Source organism: Mustela erminea, chromosome 14 (assembly GCF_009829155.1).
Source record: "Mustela erminea isolate mMusErm1 chromosome 14, mMusErm1.Pri, whole genome shotgun sequence".
In the NCBI taxonomy this organism is placed as follows: Eukaryota; Metazoa; Chordata; class Mammalia; order Carnivora; family Mustelidae; genus Mustela; species Mustela erminea.
In genome coordinates this window covers 25,987,660-26,010,561 of record NC_045627.1, presented here as the reverse complement: position 1 = coordinate 26,010,561, position 22,902 = coordinate 25,987,660, and the positions used below count along the sequence as shown (strand labels likewise).

General features: G+C 38.4%; 1 protein-coding gene across 3 annotated transcripts in view; it reads right to left on the bottom strand.

The window, feature by feature from the left end:
• The window catches only part of BICC1 (BicC family RNA binding protein 1), a 257,535-nt gene that overhangs the window by 108,819 nt on the left and 125,814 nt on the right, over window positions 1-22,902 (bottom strand). For all 3 annotated transcript variants that reach the window (XM_032312164.1, XM_032312165.1, XM_032312166.1), the window contains exon 3: window positions 1,438-1,507. In XM_032312164.1, the coding sequence (XP_032168055.1) occupies window positions 1,438-1,507 (70 nt within the window). The remainder of the gene's footprint in view (window positions 1-1,437; window positions 1,508-22,902) is intronic.

Genomic DNA, 22,902 nt, shown 5'->3' with positions numbered 1-22,902 from the left:
GGTAGTGCAAGAGAATAAGCCATCCAAAATTATCTGGAATCATTTTAATATTCATGTTCCCTTGGAGGTTTTCTTTGGAGACTGATCAAATTACATTTTTATTAGGATAGTAATGAAGTTTATGTCATTCTTTAAGTAAAAATACCTGACAATAGGGAAAACGAATACAATTTATATTCAAGTTTCAATTTATTCATGTAGTAGGCCAGGGATTTTTAAATGGCCACAAACAACCAAATAGGTAGATAACCCACTAATAAGTAATTTCTTCTTCAGCATAATGAATATAAAACATCTCAACACACTGAAGATTGAGACTATATCCCACAGCACTTGGCGAATGGAAGGCATGTAGAAGTTATGGGATCAAATCTAGAAATTCACCATGTCTTCTTACGACTGTTTAGCACATAGGGTTTCCCTTTCTTGCCACCACAACAGAAATGAGAAAGTAGTAAGAGCAGTGTCTGTAGGAACCTCAATACACTGAAGTCCAGTTAGTCCTCACAACAACTATAAAATAACTTCCATCCCATGTGATGAGTAACTAATAAAATGAGATTAAAAGAAGGAAATCTGAACTAAAGAGAAAGAGAAAGCTTTCAATGTTTAGTGTCATTTAGCAATAAAAGTCATAAGGAGAAGGGAAAGTAAATATGAAACTGAACAGCAACAGCAAAAAAGCTGGACCACAAAAGATATGTTCAGCTTGCACAATCTTTGTTTTTGAATTATGTGATAGTATCTCCCATCAGCTCCTAATGACTACATGTATCTTTTAATGAAGTATATACGACAAAGTTTGTTGAGACTAAGGTTATACTTTGAAAAAATATCCATAAATATATTTACTGGCAGGTCACTTGAAAATACTATGTAATCTGGGGGAAAAAAATAAATAATGGTGCCTGTACTTCCATTCTTGACCATCCATCCATTGGGTGATGTGTTCTAGGATATAACAGAAGAAAGGCCATGCAAGGCAAACACTCAGCCTGAAAGAAAAATGTACTGGGTTCACCAGTTAGACATATGAAGAGAAGAAGCATACATGAAAGGAAGCCTAAGGTTTCTAACATATGAGAAGAAGAAAAAAATAGCTCTTAAATTCGTGTGGTACAAAACAAGAAGTTTATGTGTTGAAAACATGCTGTCACATTCAGAAGTCACCATGACTCATGGCCATTGAATGAAAGAACATCACTCAAATCGTAATTTGCTATGGTATCTTCCATAATAACATTTCCATTACAATGAAATACTTAATGTTTTTTTGGTTGTTGGATAAAAGGCATCATTCTTAATTACGGTAAACTTTCCAAAACATCACTATTTCACAAATATTTGGGGACAGACATGATAAGAATAAAGGCAAACTTCCAGTAATTCCAGTCCTCATTATCAAAGCCACCAATTTCTCCATCTCTCATGATTTACCTTTCTTGGATTTGGCTCCGATCTTCAGTTTTGATGGCCAAGCAATCTGTGTATTTGTTTCCTCCATGATCTGTAACAGAAATTAAGAGAGAAAAATATTGATTCAATTAAGAACTTGTATTTACAGATAAGATTCCTCTAAAGAAATTATTTTCAAGTCTTTAGTCTCATGCTGATAAAATGACCTCATTTGAAAACAACGCAAAAAAAAACTTGCTGAAAAAAGAGATTCATTTTTATAAGCCTTTAATCTATTAGAAATATTCAAGTATATTTTGTTACTCCCAGTGTTCCTCTCCGTTATGCTTCAGAGTTTTTAACATAGAGACAACAAGACCAAAAGTACATGAACAAGTCATTGACCCCACTTGACGCCAGAACTGTCAGAGATGCTTGTGCTGAATAAAATTCCCCAAGACTATTGCCAACAGATTGCAACACACCAAACATAATCCTTGTAACACAAAACTACATGGGTCAGGCCATACTAAATGAAGACTTTTTTTTTTCTGGGAAAAAAATTAATAACTTGCTTTGGGCACATTTGTATTTCATTAAAACTGATGAAAAACCTCTAAACACGACATCATGTCCTAAGGCTGCATTCCCGTCATCCTTCGCCTGGTGCAAAATGGCATCTTTGCCACAATTCTTTTCTGCTTCCATGAGACTAACACAGGCCGGAGTGACCAGGACCCAAATGTGTGAAGGTGTAAGAAGGAGTAAGGGAAACAACCACCACAGAGTAAAAGTGGTAGATGGTAAATAAGAAAGAGTAACCAAAAACTGTTCACCCTTTTTCCTTCTCTACTTTTATCACATGAGTAAGACTAGATTAATGTTTACTTTGTACCATGAGTACAGAATTCGTCAAAGAAACTGACAGGGCAAACAACTAAACAAACTAATAGGCAAATAAAACCAGTACATATTAATCACCTCAGTTAGAGTAGGATAGTCTATACTTTTATTTTTTTAAAGATTTTATTTACTTAGTTGTCAGGGAGGGAGAGAGAGAGAGAGAGAGCACAAGCACGGAGAGCAGCAGGCAGTGGGAGAAGCAGGCTTCCTGCTGACCAAGGAGCTCGATGCTGGGCTCAATCTCAGGACCCTGGGATCATGACCTGAGATGAAGGCAGACACTTCACCAACTAAGCCACCCAAGTGCCCCAATATGCTTTTTAATATGGATTTAGAGTTAACTAAACAAATTAAAGGTGAAGACAACTAAGCACGGTACAGTTAACAAAAAGTACCTTTATCCCTTCAGTATTGGCTATGTACTGCGTATAAGGCTACACAGTTAAAATATTAACATGCATCTTACTTTACATAATCCCCCTTTTCACAGCATAAAAGAACTTCCAGCAGATGTTTCAAACTAGAAGCCCACAGATGCATTTTGTCTACCCATCATAATGTTTTTAAAACATGAGCCAACATTTTTAACTCTGAAAATTTCACATAGAAATTAAGATTTCTGGTTCTTTGGAGAACTTGACAGATTTAGCACTTGAAGCCCACATTCCCACATGGCAACACTTGGCTGGCACTGAGGACTGGATGTCCAGGAGGCTCTCGGCTATCCCCCAACCTCCACTGGGTCTCTTACATAGAGGTCAAGAGCCACTTGCCATTATCATCACATCTGTATTATTCACTTGCCATATACCATGGTGTTTGCACTTTTATATTTTTCTCAGAGAAATATTTCTCTACACCTGTGTATCTATTAAAGACTGAAAAACCCAGGTGAGATCACACTGTCCTCACTAAGTGAAGGTACTGGCCTGGCCCTGAAAGTAGATGAACTTGTTCAGCCCAACCCTGTAAGACCTAGCTCCTCTTCTTTTCCTACCATTCATGCTGCCCTTGTTGGTTGTCTCCACCATTAAATTTTTAGCTCTAAATCCATATTTAAAAATAAAATAAATATTACCATCTTCAGCTTACTCTTCCCAGCAGAACAAACATGCACAGCAGGTTTCCTGTAGGGCCTCTGTGTCTACACACACTCGTCCAGCTGCCACAGCCCCTTCTACTCCTGCATGACCCAACCCCAATTTTTCCCATCTCACTGTGCTGAAATTCCCAATCTGAAATTCTCCTGTTTTCTGTGTTTATTTGTTTATAATCTGTCTCTCCAAAATAAAAATAAGCTTTCCACCCTACACATAGCAAGCAAAGGATACATGTGGGTAAATGAGTTTTCACAGCATGCTTATGAAGTAGACCTGTTTATTCCTCACACAGCTAGAAAACAGCAGAGTAGAGATAAAAACACCAGACCGCTTGCAAAGACCATACTTTAAAAACCAGACTGCTTACAAAGACCGAACCATACGGAACATAGGGCCTCTTTTTAAAACATGTATATACAAATTTGAAAATATGCTTTAAGATTTGTGCATGACAAATGGCTTTAACATCTTACAAGGATTTATCAAGAGCATACCTAGGTACCACAAGTTCCAGGATCCATAACTATGAATAAGACACAATTCCTGGTGTCCAGAAGCTTACAGTCCAGTCAGGGACACATGCAAAAATGCCAACTGCTGACAGTGAACTGGGTGGCTACACAGGACCTGCTCACAAAGATGGCTCAAAGCCACTGTTTTGAAAGGTCAGGTTAAGGGAGATGTTTAGTAAAGATTTTCTAAAATACAATCTACAAAATCACTCAAGTCTTGAAAGGCAAGTAAAAGTAAATTTATGAATAAGTTCAATAGTCTCTGAATGAGGGCAGGAAGCCCCAGTTAGGGGAGACTTCTCATTGGTCCCACTTTAACACTTATACTTTCAAGCACTATACATACATACATACATACACATCTTCAAAGTGACTAAAAATTGATTCAGAATTTTCCTTGAAGAGATAAAATGGGAAAATGAGATCTTACTATAATTCTGTTAATAGGGAAGCAGTAAGAAAATAATCTATATACCTTTCTTTTCCTGAGTTAAATAATTTGGCCATTTAATCCGGTAAATTATTTTGGGTGCCATAATTATACTACTGTAAAAGAGAAGCTTGCTTGACAACATATGGTGGTAAGACATAACTTTCTAAAATCTTAATCATTTGCAGAACTTCCTAGGAATCACCCTGTATATATGTTTGATCTCTTCTTATTAAACAACAATAGATGCTCCATGACAGAAAATAGTATGTCAGAGAAAATATCCTCATAGAATATAATAGCCATCAAGTCAAAATGCTACTTTACACACACCTTCTCTAAGCCTTCCATCAGTCCAGGGTCTCCATTGGGCAGTGAAGTGGTGAGACTCAGAAATGCTCACTTTAAACCTACCTAACATTGACACTATCTGAGTGGGAAGGGAGACAGACTATGCCAAGCTGAGTATCCCTAACTCTAAAACCAGAGTTTTACCTTCTATAGCACATGACCTCCAAAGTTCTATGAGCTACAAGAAATGTCAACATAAATTTAAAGAAAATGAATTACTAGTTACTGGAATCTGGCACCCATAGCTAACCTTCCCTCTATGAGTAGAAAAAAGTGACTCCCCTGAATATCATCTGTGGTCAGTCAATGGCAACCACACAGGTCACTCACTAGGCTACAATCTCCATACAGAGCTCTGAGTGGATGCCTTCTCAGATATCTCTTTATTTGTTCATCATTGTATGTAATCTAGTCATTAAGAGCAGGTGGCTCCAGAGGAGTCAAGTACCAGCTCTGCTACTTTTTAGCTATCATGATGGGTAAATTACTTTTATCAGTCTTTCATCCTTTGTATAATTAATTATAGTACCCACTCATAGAATTGCTGTGAGGTTTTGATAAGAAAACATGTGGAAAACTCCAAACACAGAACATGGCCCACAGTGATTATTAGATAATATTGACCCTTATGTTAATTACATATTAATTACTTTTGTTCAGTCACTGGTTCTAGAAACTAGAGATACAACAATAAATAAGATTTTGCTTTCCTCCAGGAGCTCCTGGTCTAACAAGGAAGAGGACAAGTTAACCCACCACTGTGTACTGTGTGTTAAGTTTCATAATGGAGCAGAGCAATATGAGTATATGGAGGGAATCCTAGCCCAGTCATGGGTAGTCAAGGAAATTCCTATTAATGTTGTGACCTAAAGGAATAGAAACAGCTAGCTGGAGAAAAGGTAGAGAATGTGTCCCAGATAGAAATAGAATACATGTAGAAAGGTCTAGAAGGAGGGAGGGAGGTACTTCAGAGGGTCTGAGGGTAAGTCAGTATGGCTGAGGTGCTTCAAGCCTCACTTCACACATCAAGGACAACAAATGTGCCTCACATCTTCTCCACCTGCCTACGCATCTGCACATGGGCATGTTCATATAGCCTTGAGGACATGACACAAACCAAAGCCATCCAATACCTGTGCTTGGCTATAATTCACTACAAATCAATTTTGAAAGCTAGAAGAGTAACTATAAATAGGAAGAGGTCATACTTAACTTACTTTTAGGAAGTCCAAATTCCCCTTAGGAAGTTCTTTTTTTTTTTTTTTTAATTTATTTATTTGACAGAGAGAGAGAGAGATTGTAATAGGCAGAGAGGCAGGCAGAGAGAGAGGGGGAAGCAGGCTCCCTGCTGAGCAGAGAGCCCAATACGGGACTCAATCCCAGGACCCTGAGATCACGACCTGGGCTGAAGGCAGAGGCTTAACCCACTGAGCCACCCAGGTGCCCCTTCCCTTAGGAAGTTCTTAATGAAGCTTTTCAAACCATCACCTCCAATGACTCCAAGTCAGTTCCTACAGCACAGACACTGCACACTAATAGCTGGCTTTAGCCTCAACCAGTTACGGACTAGTAGAGTGTGAAGCAGTCCTATGATAAGGAGGAAGAGGAAGTATAGTTCTCTGTTGGGAGTATGTGTGGACAACAGTCCAGGAACCGTAGGACTAAAGCTGAATTAATGGAAAAGGGGCTGGAGAATGAGCCCTGGTAGAAGTGGGATGAGGATATAAATCATAGGGGGCAGAAGGAGAAATTAGGGCCCTAAGCAAGTCAGAAGCTCTGTATGCAGCAAACTACTTTTTTAAAAGATGTCCTAAATGGGGGGCGCCTGGATGGCTTAGTGGGTTAAGGCCTCTGCCTTCGGCTCGGGTCGTGATCCCAGGGTTCTGGGATCGAGCCCCAGATCAGGCTCTCTGGGGAGCCTGCTTCCTCCTCTCTCTCTCTCTCTCTCTCTCTCTGCCTGCCTCTCTGCCTACTTGTGATCTCTCTCTGTGAAATAAATGAAAAATCCTTTAAAAAAAAAAAAAAAAAAAGATGTCCTAAATGGTCATCAAGACAAACAGAGAGGTAAATCAAGGTAAACAGGGGAGCTGGAAAAGATGAGATCCAGAAGCTGTGGCTGAAATCAAAGAAGCCACAAAAGCTCTGAGAAGAAAATGACGCTCTTGTGTCTTAAAAAACAAAACAAAACAAAACAAAAAAACTGAAGTGAGTTCCAACTAGGCTTTAAAAAAAAAATCTTATTATAGACCTGTTTCTACCTTAACAGAACCAAAGCCCAAAGAAAAAATTACTAATTTTGAATAATTTCCTATAAACATTCAATCATACCTTAAATATTTTAAATACTTATTTTAATTCATTATTCTGGATTATTCATTAATAAAGCAGCTAAAGGAAGACAGAGATAAAGCTGGGATTTCTCCTAAAGGCAAAAAAGGGGGGGAACAAAGGCTAGAAAGCTTACATATAGTTTTAAAAAGATGTCCAAGGGATTCCAGACAACCCTGACCTAAGTGCTTACTTTCCTTTTCAAAGAGGCCATGTCTTTGAGTTGAACAAGAGCTTAGGTGTAGACACAAATGATATAAAAGCCACTGAGCAACCAAGCAGACTAGGTTGTTGACATAAGTTCCTGTGACATCTAAAAGATCAGGACATTGACAGAGGAGCTAATCATGGGCAAACCATAACAGGAGCTGCTGGCAATCTTTTAGAATCTTCACAAAATCCAGACAGGGTTTTAAAAAATCTTAAGTAATAAAATGTTGTTTTTTAAAAATTACAGAAATGGGACCACTAAAGCACTTAATTTTTAGGATCTCTTAATGGATGAAAACACTGACACCTTTTCAAAAGAATATTATACATTTTCCAAAATCCAATTAATTCCTACAAGGAAATCACTTTCCAGAAACCCATGTTATGCCCCAATTCTTAAGCAAGCCAGGATACTGTCCAAATGTTCAATTTGCATTCAAGGAATAATTCAATTAAGTGGCTAACTCTGACCAAACCCTCTGCAAAACATAAGATGTGTGAAATTTGAACTGAAAGCTGGGAAACATGCTTAAAATGGATAGTGCTTCCTTGCAGAGCAAAGAAGCCATGTATCACAGTGTCCTTTAGGTAAAGGAGTGCCTTGATGTACAAACCACAAAACCTCCAAGAAGAAAATGACTATCTTCTATCTCAGGGAGAAAAATCCTAAAGTGAGTGCCAGTTAGTTTTTTTGTTTTTGTTTCTTTAATATCATTGTCCTGGTTTCTACCTTCACAGAAATCAAAGTTCAAATGTTTACCGAAAATTATTCAACTTAAATATTTTAAAGACTTGTTCTAACTCATTATTCTGGATGCTATTATGTTCGTGCCATTTCAAACAGGTCAGTTTCAACTTATGGACATCTTCACTGTTGAGAGAGAGTCCTCAATTCTACCAATTTCGCTCTTTAGTTCTTTTATTGTAAGCAGCAATTCTCTGTCATGGGGAGAGGAGATTTGGGAGGCATTCATCTAAAGATAAAAGTATCTGAAAAATAACTATTTGAAGTTTCCATTGTTAGACTTGTTATACTCATTACTTTCAAGGTATTAATAATGGAAATGTAACTTAATTCTTATACTAATCTTAGATCTGACGAATGGAAAATACTTCTAGTAACAAAAGTATTTGAGCCAAGAATATCAATTTTGAAACATATGATGCAATTAAAATTAAGGTTGTTTATATCAGAAAGAATATGTATTTTTGTAGTTTAGGTTTGAAAGTTACTTTTTCCTGATGAAAAATCTGATGAAGGGCGCCTGGGTGGCTCAGTGGGTTAAAGCCTCTGCCTTTGGTTCAGGTAATGATCTCAGGGTCCTGGGATCGAGCCCCACATTAGGGAGCCTGCTTCCCACGACCCACCCCGCCTGCCTCCCTGCCTACTTGTGACCTCTCTCCCTCTGTGTCAAATAAATAAATAAAATCTTTAAAAAAAAAAAAAAAGAAAGAAAAGAAAAGAAAAAGAAAAGGAAAAAAAAGAAAAATCTGATGAAGATAGCATGCTGTGGATATTTAACACCTCAGGCAGTTAATCAGCCATCTTAACTTTCTTACTCAAAACAGGGCATAATGTACCCTAATCAAAGAGTAATAGCACTGCTTTTTTAATATTAAAAACACACCTAATAAACATGGAATCTTATGTTCCTGTTTTGGTTTTAGTTTCTATTGGGAGTAAGAGAGGGAGAGATGGCAAGGGAGAGTAAAGTTTACAAGGGCTGGAATTTGGAATTTAATTGGAAAAAAGTTCTATCAGCTATAGAAAAAAATTCCATCACAGATTTACAAGGAATCATTTAAATAACTTTACTTAACCAAAATAACTTGTCAAAATTAGAATCAAATAAACAAGTAAAATCTAATCAAATTCTACATATAGTTTTATCCATGATAAAAAATAATTTCTACTTATATTCCCCAGTGCTCAAATGATAAATGTTTTTCCATCTCCAGCAAATTCCAGATTCGTACACCATTTGGAAAGAGAATATATCTACCAATGTTCACTATACTACAGATTTTGCAAGTTTGCAGCAATTATAGGATAATATCTTACAGATGATGGAAACCTTTGCCAAACCAACAATTCTACTAACGTGCTTATTTCACCAAATTCTTCAATCCAGACATAAAGTTAAAAATCCACAGGTAAGTAAACAGTATCTCAGATCAACCAACGACAAGTCTATTTATGCTGACTTTACTTGAAATATTTATTCTTGGACCAGGAAAAGAACACTGAACACTCTAACTTGACATTTATACTCTAAACTATTGAAAATTCATCATTCAAAATGGCTACCAGCTGGGAGCCATCTGCAGCTTGCTTCACACACACATACACACAAACCCAGCTCATTTGTGCTCTCTTTTCCTTATACCGATAGAGAAATAACGTCTATCCTCATGGAGAAGGCTGTTTAAAGTTACTTCATGGACTAATGGATTGTGAGTCAATTTGCTACATTTCATCACAAAGGGAGCTACGTGAGAAAAAAGAGAGAACTAGAATACCCTGAAAAGTAGTGATGGGAAAGCAGTGAACTTCTCACACGAGGGGGTGTCTAAAAACTGAGGATGTTTATTTTGCTGAGACATTAGAAGGCTCTGTTGTATTTCATTTTAAATCCAAGAAATGCATCTCACTGATTCACTTACTCATCATCTCCAGAACCACTCCTCACATTTGTCTAATATTCTTATACATTTCCCGTGTATTCCATGCCATAATCTTGTAAATCAGATATGTGAAACCCATTTGGCAGATGAAGAAATGAGAAATCAAAGAGGTTAAGCAGCAGATAAGTATGTGGCAAAGTCTGGCTAAAATTAAAGTCCTGTGACTCTGGCAAAAGCAATTTCTGACCCACTTGGCTTATGAAGTAAGCGGAAAGCACCATATACTTACAGGGAGGTCATCTGAAAGCTCACTAGCAGCCCAACAGCTTCCCCTCAACACTCTGATTCATTCATGACAGAGTAACCAGGGATGGCCCCAGAATGGTTCAATCAAGGGAAGGACCACCACCCCCACGCACACAGAGAGAATGTCAGAAGCATTTGGTTGTCACAGTGACACAACAGAGAGCCACACTGGCCAGGGTTACAGATGATGAGCTTCCAACAAAGGGCAGAACAAACCCACTCAGGATGGCCATAGAGACAGTCCTGGCTTTGCACAGTCCCAAGATGCACAAATTTTAGTTACCCAGCTTAGCTAAACAACACCAATCCCCCAACGAGACAAGTTTACATTCCAGTTACCAAAGTACATTAATTGTGAGTAGTTGCATCAAATACACATTCCACTGCCAGCTCTTCAGTATACAAATCACTACGTATATAACATGCATCTTGATCAGTGATGAATCACATAGCTTCTTTCGAAGTGTGTTGGGGATTACTCACTGCACATCTGTAAATACCTCATGCACAGAGAAGCAAAGCAAGTAGTTATACTGACTTCTTATCTCCCAGGGTCAAAAACAAGTGACATTTTACAAAAATGGATAATCAAAAGTGGAAACTGGCCAACCAAGATAAAAGTACAGTGACACTGCTAGAAGTGAAACTTGAGTCAGACGTCAGGCGTACAAGATCTATAGGGGACGATGGGAATGTTGACACTGGCGTTGCTGGAGGGGCTAGGATATGCAGCCAGAGGAGACTGAGTGAAGACAAACTCAGGGGCATAAACGATGAAAGCAGTTGTGACAAGGAGGAGCTGACGCCAGCAAAAAACTTCACATTAAAGAAACTCTGGGAGATATTCCACACCTTGAAAGTACAAAGGATGACGTGTTGGAATCTGATCAAGACTTATGATCGCAACAATTCACCGAGCCAGAGAAAAAATGCTCCTTCCATATCACAAACTATACAATAAAAAAGCCATGGTTCCAACTATTCAAGGTTTTTTACAAAGAAATGGACACATTAATTCTCAATATTTCAAACATTAAAATACAGTGCATTAAATATTAGCTTTAATATCTTTTTTCATTTTCCTATACATTTATCACTGACAGGGAAATCTTTAATGTTTTCACAAAATTTTTAGAATTTGCACAGCATTCAATTTTCCCATTGATTACTAAAAACACTTTGCAGTTTCAGCCTCCACAGTCATTTTTATGGTCCCACACTGCTGTGTAAGGTGAGGACTACCTGTTATGCCCCCATTGAGAATCAGTCATAAAGGGTTTCAAACTGTTCTACACTATAGACACTATTTATCTCAAAAAGTTCAGCATACTCCTACATACTGACCAAAACCTAGTTCAGATGTGCCCCCCACTACGAAAACTCTCCCAACCCTCCCAGGCAGAAGTCACCTCTCTCCCCTCGTCCGTTGTGGCAACATTTTAGTGCTTATTTCTTTGCTCGTTTTACCACTCCCACCAAAGAGGTGGCCTCCTCATGGCCAACAAACTAGATCTTGTTCATTTTTAAACATTTGAATCTAGCACTTAGGATCTAAGAAGCATCGTTCAAGTAATTAACAGTGATGAAGTAGTTAGACAAAGGGGACAGAAGAGGCAACAATTACGAAGGACTTTCCAATTATTCAGCACTTAGTGAATCCAGTACAGCCGCTCCATCTACACAGTCTCCTTTACCTCATTCGAAACATGGTATCCTTGTGGAATCTGCTTATCAGAATAAATGAACTGAGTGAATATTCCTTAAATAAAAGTAAATTCTAAATCACTGACAGAAATTTTCTCCCAAGGTACATGTGCCTAATAATGGAGAAGCTCTCCGTATAGTAAGGGGCAAGTTAGGCCAAGTATGGGCTTGGACAGCGGGATGCCTGTGTTCTGTCACTTCCATTCTAGCCTACGTCTGGCACCAGCTCAGGGGCCCACACTTTCCCGTTTTAAAAGATGAGCTAGATTTTTGTGTTAAATCTTCTAATTTCTAAATGTCAATTATGTAAATTATGTAAATCTAATTTCTAAATGTTTCAATTATGTAAAAAAACACTGTGGGTGAAAGAAAGCATGGACCCCACCTTCTGACCTGTGCTCCAAACCAAAGAGAATTTTCACAGGGTGTGAGAGGTTATTTGTGATGACCTATAGTGTTAGTGAAGAGCCGATTTCTTGGTTCCCCTGGGACACAGGATCCATAATTCTTAAAGCCATTTCATTCTCCAACTATCACCTTATAATTCCTAAGAAGGACTAACAAGATCTCTATATTATTATCATAGTTACCTAAAAAAGATTAAATTTGAACTATCAGATGTAACTTGTATATGACTTGAATATAATGGTTAAACAGTATATAACTTGTGGGAAAAAAAAAAAAGTAATAGTATTGATATTTTTAGCAAAATCAAGTTACCAAAATTTGATTGTAATTTTCTAGCCTCTGAGTTTTCATAAGGCCATTATTCCAGTTATATGATTTCACATTATATGATTTTTTAGGCAACACATTTTACTACCCAGGTCACTCTGATCTTCTTCAAGCAAACTGAGTACGCTCCAGTGGCACTGATGCTGGTGACGACCAATCAGGACAACAGCAGATCAGTAATGGCATCCCCGAGACATTAATAAGATAAAATTCTATGTAGGCTGTACTGGGTAAGTAGGCAAAGAAACAAGTACTGGGTTCAAGGAAAGTTTGCTTCAAAAAAAGGTATAATGAAGATGTATATATTGGTTATGCTACTATAACAATTCCAAATGTCAGGGGATGAACACAACAAAAACTTCTCTCTCCTTTTAGATGGACTGCATACGTCAGCAAAGGGCTTGGTTCTATACAGCCATTCAGGGACCCAAGCTTATGGAGGCCCTTCCATTTTATAGCTGCCCATCGGGAATTCATGGCCTCTTGCCTCCCTTTGGGAGAAACATGCAAACATGGTCCCTCATCTTCCCCACTCCTCACACTACTATATCAAATCAGTTGCACAGACCTAATGATTCTCTCTCCAAAACTATGCTCAGAACCTAAGACAACCTTCCATCCAAGTAATGACCACCTTGAGCATTTCCACCAATGGCTTCACAAGTAGTGAGAGCACTTCCAGTTTTCTCCCCTTCAACTCACAAGCTCTGATATTTCCCCACTATAATTCAAGTCTGTCAGGACTTATTCATTACCTCTTAAGTTGGGCACAAACTTCTTGGCCTAACATTCAGGCTGTCCATAATGAGGCTATAATCCACCTCTTTTGGTTTTACTTTTCCTCAGTCCCCATAACTTCATCACCACCAGTATGTCTGGTCCATACCTAATTGCCATCTTTTTTTTTTTTTTCTTTCTATAAGCAGTTCCATTGTCCCACTGTCTCTCCAACACTCAGTTCATCTCAAAGCATAAAAACAAACTCAAGATCCCCTCAATTTGATACAATCTTCCCCTCTTCAGAGCTGCTATACTGTCTTTCTTATGCAACTTATATTTCTATTTTAAATTGACTCAACCCCCTTCAAAGATAAACTATCTTTGAGGGCAAAGACTGTTTTACTTACAGTGAACTTGCCAGGTCTTACAAGGCCTAATTATTGGTAAAGCCAACAACATTTACCCTCTTGACAAGTCACAAAGAACATGCCTGAGCATTTCATTTGTAAGAGAGCTGTAAGCTTCTAGAACAACCCACTATCCTTTGAGGGAACCAAAGGTGGAATTACCTTCTTTTTATAGGATCATGTATCTAAGTCAAGAGTCTGGCTCCAATGTCAACTGAAGCTAGGAAAGGAACCATTAGGAATGAATGGGCACAGTGCATGCTTTTAATTCAAATATATATTACACAAAAGAAAAAAAAGACAAAAATTATTCATTGCCCCCAAACAAATACATCTTCTCTCATTGTCTTGGAATCCACTGTCCCCTCATTCATAGTTTCCCTTGACCAATAGATGTGGGCACAAGAATTATTTTACTCCGTCATGAGAAAACCAACAGTACAAAAGCAAGGATAAATGATAACTGACACCAGACTTTCACATCAGGAAATAAGGAGTAGGAGAGGGTGAGGCAAAGAGTAGCACATCACTGGCTCCAACCAACATGTACAGAACCTGACCCAAAGTAGCCAGACTTTCAGATTTTTCAAGAAAAGCTACCAAACCAGACAGAATGTAAAATCCCCTTAATTTTAAAATGTTGGCAGCTAAATTTATTTCAACAATCACTATTTAGATAAATACGATATAGCCTCAACTAAACATGTGTGTACACCAAATACAACACCAAGCCATTTGCTTGTTTTCTGTTTACGTGAGATGGGTTAAAAGAGAAATAAAAGGAATGGGGTAATACTGAAAAAAGTGAGCAGATGGTGTCTCTACCATCAGAAAATCCCGTGCCGCAGGCAGTTTATAATGAGCTGGACTTTGATCATAGGAAGAAGGAACTGACAGCTTTATAGGCCAGCACTTGATTCTGGGTCTAGGGTATTGGTGGAAAGGCCCAGGGCTAAGGACTGCTGGGAAACTTGAGTCCAGTTAAGCCCAACATAAATTTATATAGGAATCCCCTTGTACATGCTAGAAATTTTAAAACCACTAAATTTTCCTGAATTACTGTTCAGAAATTATCACTTCCAAGAGGATGCCAGAAAATTAAAGTATTACTCCACTGAATTTGGTACAGCATGATAGAAAATATCTATTGCACTATAAATGTATTTTTCTATAAAATTAATTTTAAATATTTGTGATATAGGAAAAAAGTATGGAACTCATAAAACATTATGAGTAATATTCAAAGAATTTATACATTTTAAAAATGAATTTAATTGATTATGAAAATTTCCAAAAAAGCTACTCAAGAAACTTAAGCGTACTAATGATGTCACAAGGGAGACCTGGAAAGACAAACATTCAGATGTACTAAGATTTCATTAATCTGCAAAACTGCAGAATTAGATTTGGCAATATTTCAGATGTCTTCATGTGATTCTTAGAGTAAAATTTCATAAGTTTTTCCCTTGTGAATTTTTAGGTTCTTAAGATTTAAGAAGATTCCAATTAGAAACCACTAAACTTTCTAAATGCTAGTTTCAAGAAATTAAGATTCTCTCTACATCCTCAATTTTCAATACCTATTATCACTGATAAAATGGCATAATTATCCTATGTTATGAAATATGAACCAGTTGGTGAGGTATATTTTACCATTATAAATTCATTTATAAAACAAGGTAAGTATGAGGCACTATGCTCAACTGAAGAGCAACAATGATGGACCAAAACAGTTATGGTGTGCCTGGGTGGCTCAGTGGGTTAAGCCTCTGCCTTTGTCTCAGGTGATGGTCTCAGGGTCCTGGGATCGAGCCCCACATCAGGCTCTGTACTCAGCAGAGAGCCTGCTTCCACATCTCCCTCTGCCTGCCTCTCTATCTACTTGTGATCTCTCACTCTCTCTGTGTCAAATAAATAAATAAAATCTTAAAAAAAGCAAAAACAAAAAACCAGTTAGGGCCACTGCTCTCACAAGGCTGACAGTATAGTCAGGGAAACCAACAACAAAACCACCCTTACTTTAATCACAGAGCATAAAAAGTTTCATGAAAGAAACTTAAAAATTGCAATGATATCACCTAACAGAGAGATGCCATGTATTTATTACTTAGGGAAGAATACCTTGAAGAAATGAGCCATAATATGAAACACAGTTACCTTGAAGGGGGTGATACAAATCACATCAGGAAGAGGGAGCAGGATTCATTCATTTCTAAATACCTACTGCATGACAGATTCATGCCAGTCATTGCATTAAACATTAGGCATAAATAGTGAATAGAATTTAAACAGTTTCTGATCACACTTACAATCTAACGGGGGAAATGAACAAATACAATAAAATAAATCTACTGGGAGAAATGAAGTAAAGGAAGGGGGAAGAAATCATTTTTTAAGCGGGAAAGGGGTTAAAAAAGAACAGGATGCCCTGAGGCAGAACAATTGTTCTAATACTTTGTATTAGGTAAGACAATCTAAGAATTAATTAAGCCAAGACCTGAAAGATGTCAAGAAAACAGAAAGAACATAGCAAGCAGAGACCCTGAAGCAGGAGGGAACTCGACATTAAAGGAAATGAAAGACGACCAGCAGGAAGGAGAAAAGGGCAGCCGTGAGGTGGAGAAGGACATAAGGGCCAAGTCATATAAAGCCCAGAGAGCCATGGATAAGGGGGCTGGGTCTCCTTTTAACAACACCGGGAAGGCCATGAAGTGCTTTAAGCCTTGGAGTAACATGACCTTATTTGTGTTTTACAGATCACATTGAAGGAGGCAGGCAGAAGTAGAGAGATGAGCTAGGAGAGCATTGCAGTTGTCAAGTAAGATATAATGGGAGCACGGAGAAAGGTCAGGATGGTAGAGATAAAGAAAAATGAAGCAAATCAATGTATACTGAGAGTGGAACAGCCAAGACTACTGAATGATTGACTGGGGAGGAGTAATGGAAGGGGAGCTATCAAGTTATCAGTCAGGCTTCTGATTGGTGCCATCACTGAGACTGGAAGTAAAAAAGAGACCAAATGAGACTAAGAACATAAAAGTTTCAGTTAAGCTACATTTTTCAAGTCAATGAGCCACTGAAGTAGATTTCCAGCCAAGGGGAAATAACAGGCTAAGGCAATAAGAATCTAGTGATCAGAAGGAAAAAAATTTAATTGGAAATAAAAATTTGGAATTAGATGTTATTTAAGATCATGGAATCTGAGGCTTTCACCTATGAAGGACATGATGAAGAAACAAAGGTCCTTCCAATTTAGATGTGAAACAAACCCTGAGAATTTACAAAGTAGAATGTAAGTGGGAGTTAGGGGGAATGGGTCTTGTTTCCTGGTCATAGAGCTTCACTTTGAGAAAGTGAAAGTTCCAAACATGGATGATGATGATGACTGTAATACAGTGTGAATACACTTAATGCCATTTAAAAATGGTTAAAATGAAGAATCGTAATTATTACTTAATTAAAAAATAATCTTTGAGAAATGTCAACATTTATACATTGGGTAGAAGAGGAGATTCTGAAAACGTCAGAGAGGGAATGAACTTCTAGAATGATGGTAGATGGGGATGAAGACATAGAAGACAAAGGAGAAACTCCATGCTAATCCCCATATAGGAGTTCAAGGAAAAAAGAAAAGAACAGAAAGCTACTAAGAAATGAAGTCAGATGAAGACTTCAAAGTATCCCTCAGATTTTTAAAACACTGGGATCATGGGTAACCTCGACACAACCATGTAAGTGGAAGGGTGAAGTGCTGTGAGTTGAGAAGTAGAATATAATTATACAACTCTTTCAAGAAGTTTGACTCTTAAGAAGCAGAAAAACAAGACCGTGGCTGGAGAGGAATGTGACATGTGACATCAAGGGAAGTATGGTAGTTGCAAAGAGCCTACCCCAATGTCCACTTTCTCCTAATTAGAATCCTCAATTTTTAGCTGGGCACACGGACTCCTAAAATAACTCCTCTGACTTCCTTGAAGCTAGGAATGGCTAGGAAAAAAAGTTCTGCCTAGAGACATGCTGGGAGATTCTAGGAAATCTCATGATTCAGTATCTTTTGTCCCTTCTCCCATCCTGCTGATTAGATGCGGCACCAGAAGTTCCAACTTGAATTATGAAGATAAAGGCCATAACCCAGGAGTGGGGAACGATATAGGTAGAAGTACCTTGATTTACTAAGTCTCTGGGGAGCACTGTCACCACACCAGACCCACACTGTTCCTTTATGAGAAGTAATCTTCCATCTTATTTAAAAAGCAATCATTTTGTTTTGCTTTATTTCTACAGACAATTCTAATCTGAACTGATGCAGGCAGTTTTGTTTTCCTTTAATATGGAAGACAGTAGAACACCATTGTGTGGAAGTGGGAATAATCCAATTACCGAGCTTGACTCACAGCAGAGGAGTCAAGCACCTGCAAACCCAGTGTAGCTAGAAAGATGAGACCAGGGAAGACGCAGGAGGAGCTAAACCATGCAGACTTGCAAAGTAGGATGAGGATTTTACTTTTTATCCTAAGAGCACTGAGAAACTAGACATGTCTTAATAGGTAAGTAAAAGGATCTAATGTGTACTTTTTCAAAGATGAGTGATAGTAGTTTGAAGAAAGGAAAGGAGGCCAAAAGAGGTGGCAAGGAGACCAGCTCAGAAGTTGTTCTGACAATCCAGATGAAAGACGGGGATGGCTTCAAGCAGGAGAATGATTACAGTCCTATGGCCAAGTGAGTGAATGTGAAGAAGACAGCACTGGCAGCACTCTGTTTGTGCTTGTGCATGACAGACCAGGGACAGCAAGCAATCAAGGATGACACTCAAGGTTATAGCTTGAACAACACTGTGAATGGTGATGTCATTCACTGAAATACAGACTTGTGGAAAAGATACACACTTGGGTAAGCTCAATTTTTAACACTCTAATTTTTAAGTTCTTGAAATAACCAAAGGTAAATAAATACCCAGCAAGTAAAAACTTGTTCTCAGAAGCTTATTCGTAATAGCACAAAACGGTAATTAGCCAGGTGTCCAAAAAAGGGAAGCAGATTAACTGCAACAATATGGATGAAACCCAAACACATTATACTCAGAGAAAGAAGCCTTATCCCATAAAGTACATATTGTATATTTCCATTTATATAATATTCTAGAACAAACAAAACTAATCTTTGGTGAAAAAACTCAGAAAAGTGGTTGCCATAGTTAGTGGGGGTGGTTCAGGAGAGTGGGGTAGAAGGAAACTGTTTCAAGTCATGGTAATGGTCTACATCTTCATAGGAGTTTGGGTTACACAAATGTATACATTTGTCAAAACACAGTCAACACTAAATTTACTTTATCTAAATTTAACAATGACAAAGCACTTTTGAATGCTGATTGTTGGTATGCACAGTAAAGAGCTGAAGTGTGCTTAGATAGGCCTGCTAGTCTGAAATTCCGCAAAAAGATGGATTGACCAATAAACAGGATAGATAGATCCATATGTGATAAAGCCAATATAAAGGAGTCACTATGGTACTCCCTGTATAATTCTTACAACTTTTTTGTGTTTTTATAATAAAATATTAGAAAAGCTTTAAGTAACTAATCTGTATTTCTTTAAAAGCCCTAACTAAAACTTAACAATAATGATTCAAGCACACATCTCCCTCCCTTTCCATCTTCACTTCCATTGTGAACCCATGAATGTTTACTACTGTGAGATTTGTAACCAATTAATCACAAAGAAATCTAGCATTTTAAAATCACTTGAAATCATTATCGAGTCCAAAAGGAGTATTTTGCAGAAAAACAGTTAAATAGAAATATTTTAACACATTTTAAGCAATGAAATCATGATAATTCAGGAAAAGAAAAAACTGGGGAAAATTTCAGCTAATATAGGGGGAAAATGGTCATTCTGAATTATGTAACATTTTAAGGGATACGGTTTTCTTATTTTCATACTTTGTAGTTCTTTAGGACCCTTTTAATAAGGGAAAAACTATCACTGCCATACCCAAATGTAAGTTATTCATTATTGTATTTTTAAAAATGTTTCCCTAGGAATACTGTTCATATTCTTAATTTCCACTACCAACACAAATTTTTTACTTAAAGAAAACCCGTAGGTCTTTCTTCATAAAAATTAGCAAATAAAATTATTTAAAATTACTACAGATTTAGTTGAATTTTAATAAAAATTTATCTTCAAAAAATAAGGTCAGGGGCACCCGGGTGGCTCAGTGGGTTAAGCCGCTGCCTTCAGCTCGGGTCATGATCTCAGGGTCCTGGGATCGAGTCCCGCATCGGGCTCTCTGCTCAGTGGGGAGCCTGCTTCCCTTCCTCTCTCTCTGCCTACTTGTACTCTCTCTCCGTCAAATAAATAAATCAAATCTTTAAAAAAAAAAAAAAAAAAAAGGTCAAATTGTCCTCTCTCCCCCCACCCAACCCCCGCAAAGAGGCTTATTGAGGGTGATTCAACCAGGGGAGTATTCTAGGAGCCTGAATCCTGAGGAGCTAGGCAGACCTCATGGGAGGGCTGAGGGGAGCTAACAACATGCAGGAACAAGGAAGTTACTTCTGAGGGCAGAGGGAACTACCTGGGTCTGGTCTGAAACTGCATACAGGGCTGAGTTAAAAACAAGGTCGTTGCCAAGACTGTGGGGCCGGGATTGGATGGTATGAGAGCCTGGCTAGTTTCTAGAGGCAAGAGAACCTCCAAATAGAGGTTTATAGGTGGGCATCTTCCAAGGTCTTCCAGAAGACAGTGACCATGTGGAAGAGACCATAAAGAGCAGGTAGAGACAGAAGAGCACAGCGTCTGTTGTGTGGCTGAACTGCATGCACAGGTGCACCCAATGCTGCTTCTGAGCCTTGTGTTCCTACTGGACCTTGCTGATGCCTCCTTGTTACCAGCTACCCTCTCCAACAACTCCACTGGTTCCTCAAGCCAGGCAGCGGGTGGGAGTGAGACCCAGGCCCTTACTTCTCTTCTGGGTTGTAGTGGGGTGGCATTACTTTGGGCTAGTACAATGTAGAAACAAGCTGGTGGCTGGGTGATTGTCAGGTACAGCAGGGAGGTGATTAATGGTCCCCAGGATGCTGACTTGCCCCATCAGAGACAGACATAGGGCAAAGCAGACACTGATGGGGAGAGGGTGCCAGTGGCCAGAAATAAGTCATTCATCATAAGGAGAAAGATAGTGTACTGCAGCAGAAGTTCTGTCTTGAATGGGGCATGACTCTCACTTTCTGCAGGCAGAAAGAAGCTGAAGGAATTGGTGACAATCAGAAAGCCACTGGACCCCAGAAAGCTCATCAATTCAGGCTGGGCCACCTGCTGAGATGAAAGAGCTGAAGGTGAGAATGCAGTTCTGTTCATCAAAGGGGAAAAAGAAGATGCCAGATTACATATGCTGACCATTCACACTGGCTTGTCATATCTGATGCAGCTGTTATAGGTGCCATAAGCATGTGACTTGCCAGTGCCTGATCCACATCCGTGAATGAACTCCTCACTGAACATAGCTGGAAGCCACAGGTTTTATTTGCTATGCTGTCCTTCCTGATGCCCCCATATTCCTCTGGATTCCACCTGAGGAGTGGATGGCAGCAGATCATAAGTTAGCCACAGGAATGAAGGCATCAGTTGAAGCTGAGCATCACCATTTCCAGGACGGCAGACAGGGTGATGGAAATGTGGACAAGAGGGGGGAAACTGTCTTTGATGTCTGCTTTAATGGAAACTCTTCTGTTAAACACTGCTTAAAAGGTAGTAAGATGGGTGCCTGGGTGGCTCAGTTGGTTGGACGACTGCTTTCAGCTCAGGTCATGATCCTGGAGTCCTGGGATCGAGTCCCGCATCGGGCTCCCAGCTCCATGGGGAGTCTGCTTCTCCCTCTGACCTTCTCCTTGCTCATGCTCTCTCTCACTGTCTCTCTCTCTCAAATAAATAAATAAAATCTTAAAAAAAAAAAAAAAAGGTAATAAGATTACCCCCATGCTGGTCAAAGCCTGAGTGATTAGTAGTAAAACTGTCTCCTCTTCTCAAGGAAGAGCAGCCAGTAGAAAATGAGGCAGAGGAGGAATCCTTCTCCATGCAGCCAATGTCTTTCCATCTTCCTCTCACTCTTCTCTGGAGATTTAGTGATAACATTGAGCTTGCAGACCCACAGGCCACACCTTGAGCCCTAGCCCAAACTGTCCTTTTAATTAAAACTTATAAACTGATACTTCAAAACCAACTACCAATTAAAAAGCTCAATATCAACTTGCATGCATTTATTTCTTCAGCTGACACAGAGAATTTATGAAGTGGCACGCACAACTGTATATACTACAGAAGAAAAGTTTTCATTTAGTAGCACAAGTATTTTAATTACATATTCATATATACTGCATGGGATATTTTATTGCTCATTTTCAGCAGATGAAGTCTTGAACATACAGTCTGGTAACTATTCTAAGATAAGTAGCTTTCCTTACTGTACATGCTCTCAGCTTGGACTTTAATTATACTAAACTTTTAAAAATCCATTTCAACTTCAAAAAAAAAAAAAAGGAATATTAATCTTTCAAGTAAATATCTAGACACTATGTCTTCCTAAAAGCCCCACTGTTAAAGTAAAGGAGAAGAAAATAGCTAAATGAGCCTAACTCTGGTCCTAAGTTCTCCATTTCTTTATCGTTTTTTTAATTAAGTTAAATTTTAATTCCAGTAAAAATTCAGTGTTATATTAGTTTCAGGTGTGCAATATAGTAACTCAACTCCTTACATACATCACCCAGTGCTCATCACAACAAACACACTCCTTAATCCCATCACCTGTTTCACTCCTCCCTGTACCCTATACCCACCTCCCTTCTGGAAACGATCAGTTTGTTCTCCATAGTTAAGAGTCTGTTTCTTGGTTTGTCTTTTCTTTTGTTTTCTTTGCTCATTTGTTTTTTTTCTTAAATTCCACATATGAGTGAAATCATGGTATTTGTCTTTCTCTGAATGACTTATTTCACTAAGCATTATACTCTCTAGCTCCACTCACATCCTTGCAAATGGGAAGATTTCATTATTTTTTATGACTGAGTAATATTCCTCTGTGTGTGTGTTCACACTACATCTTTGCTATCCATTCATCTATTAATGGACACAGGTTATTTCCATAATTTGGCTATCGTAAATAATGCTGCTATAAATACAGGGGTG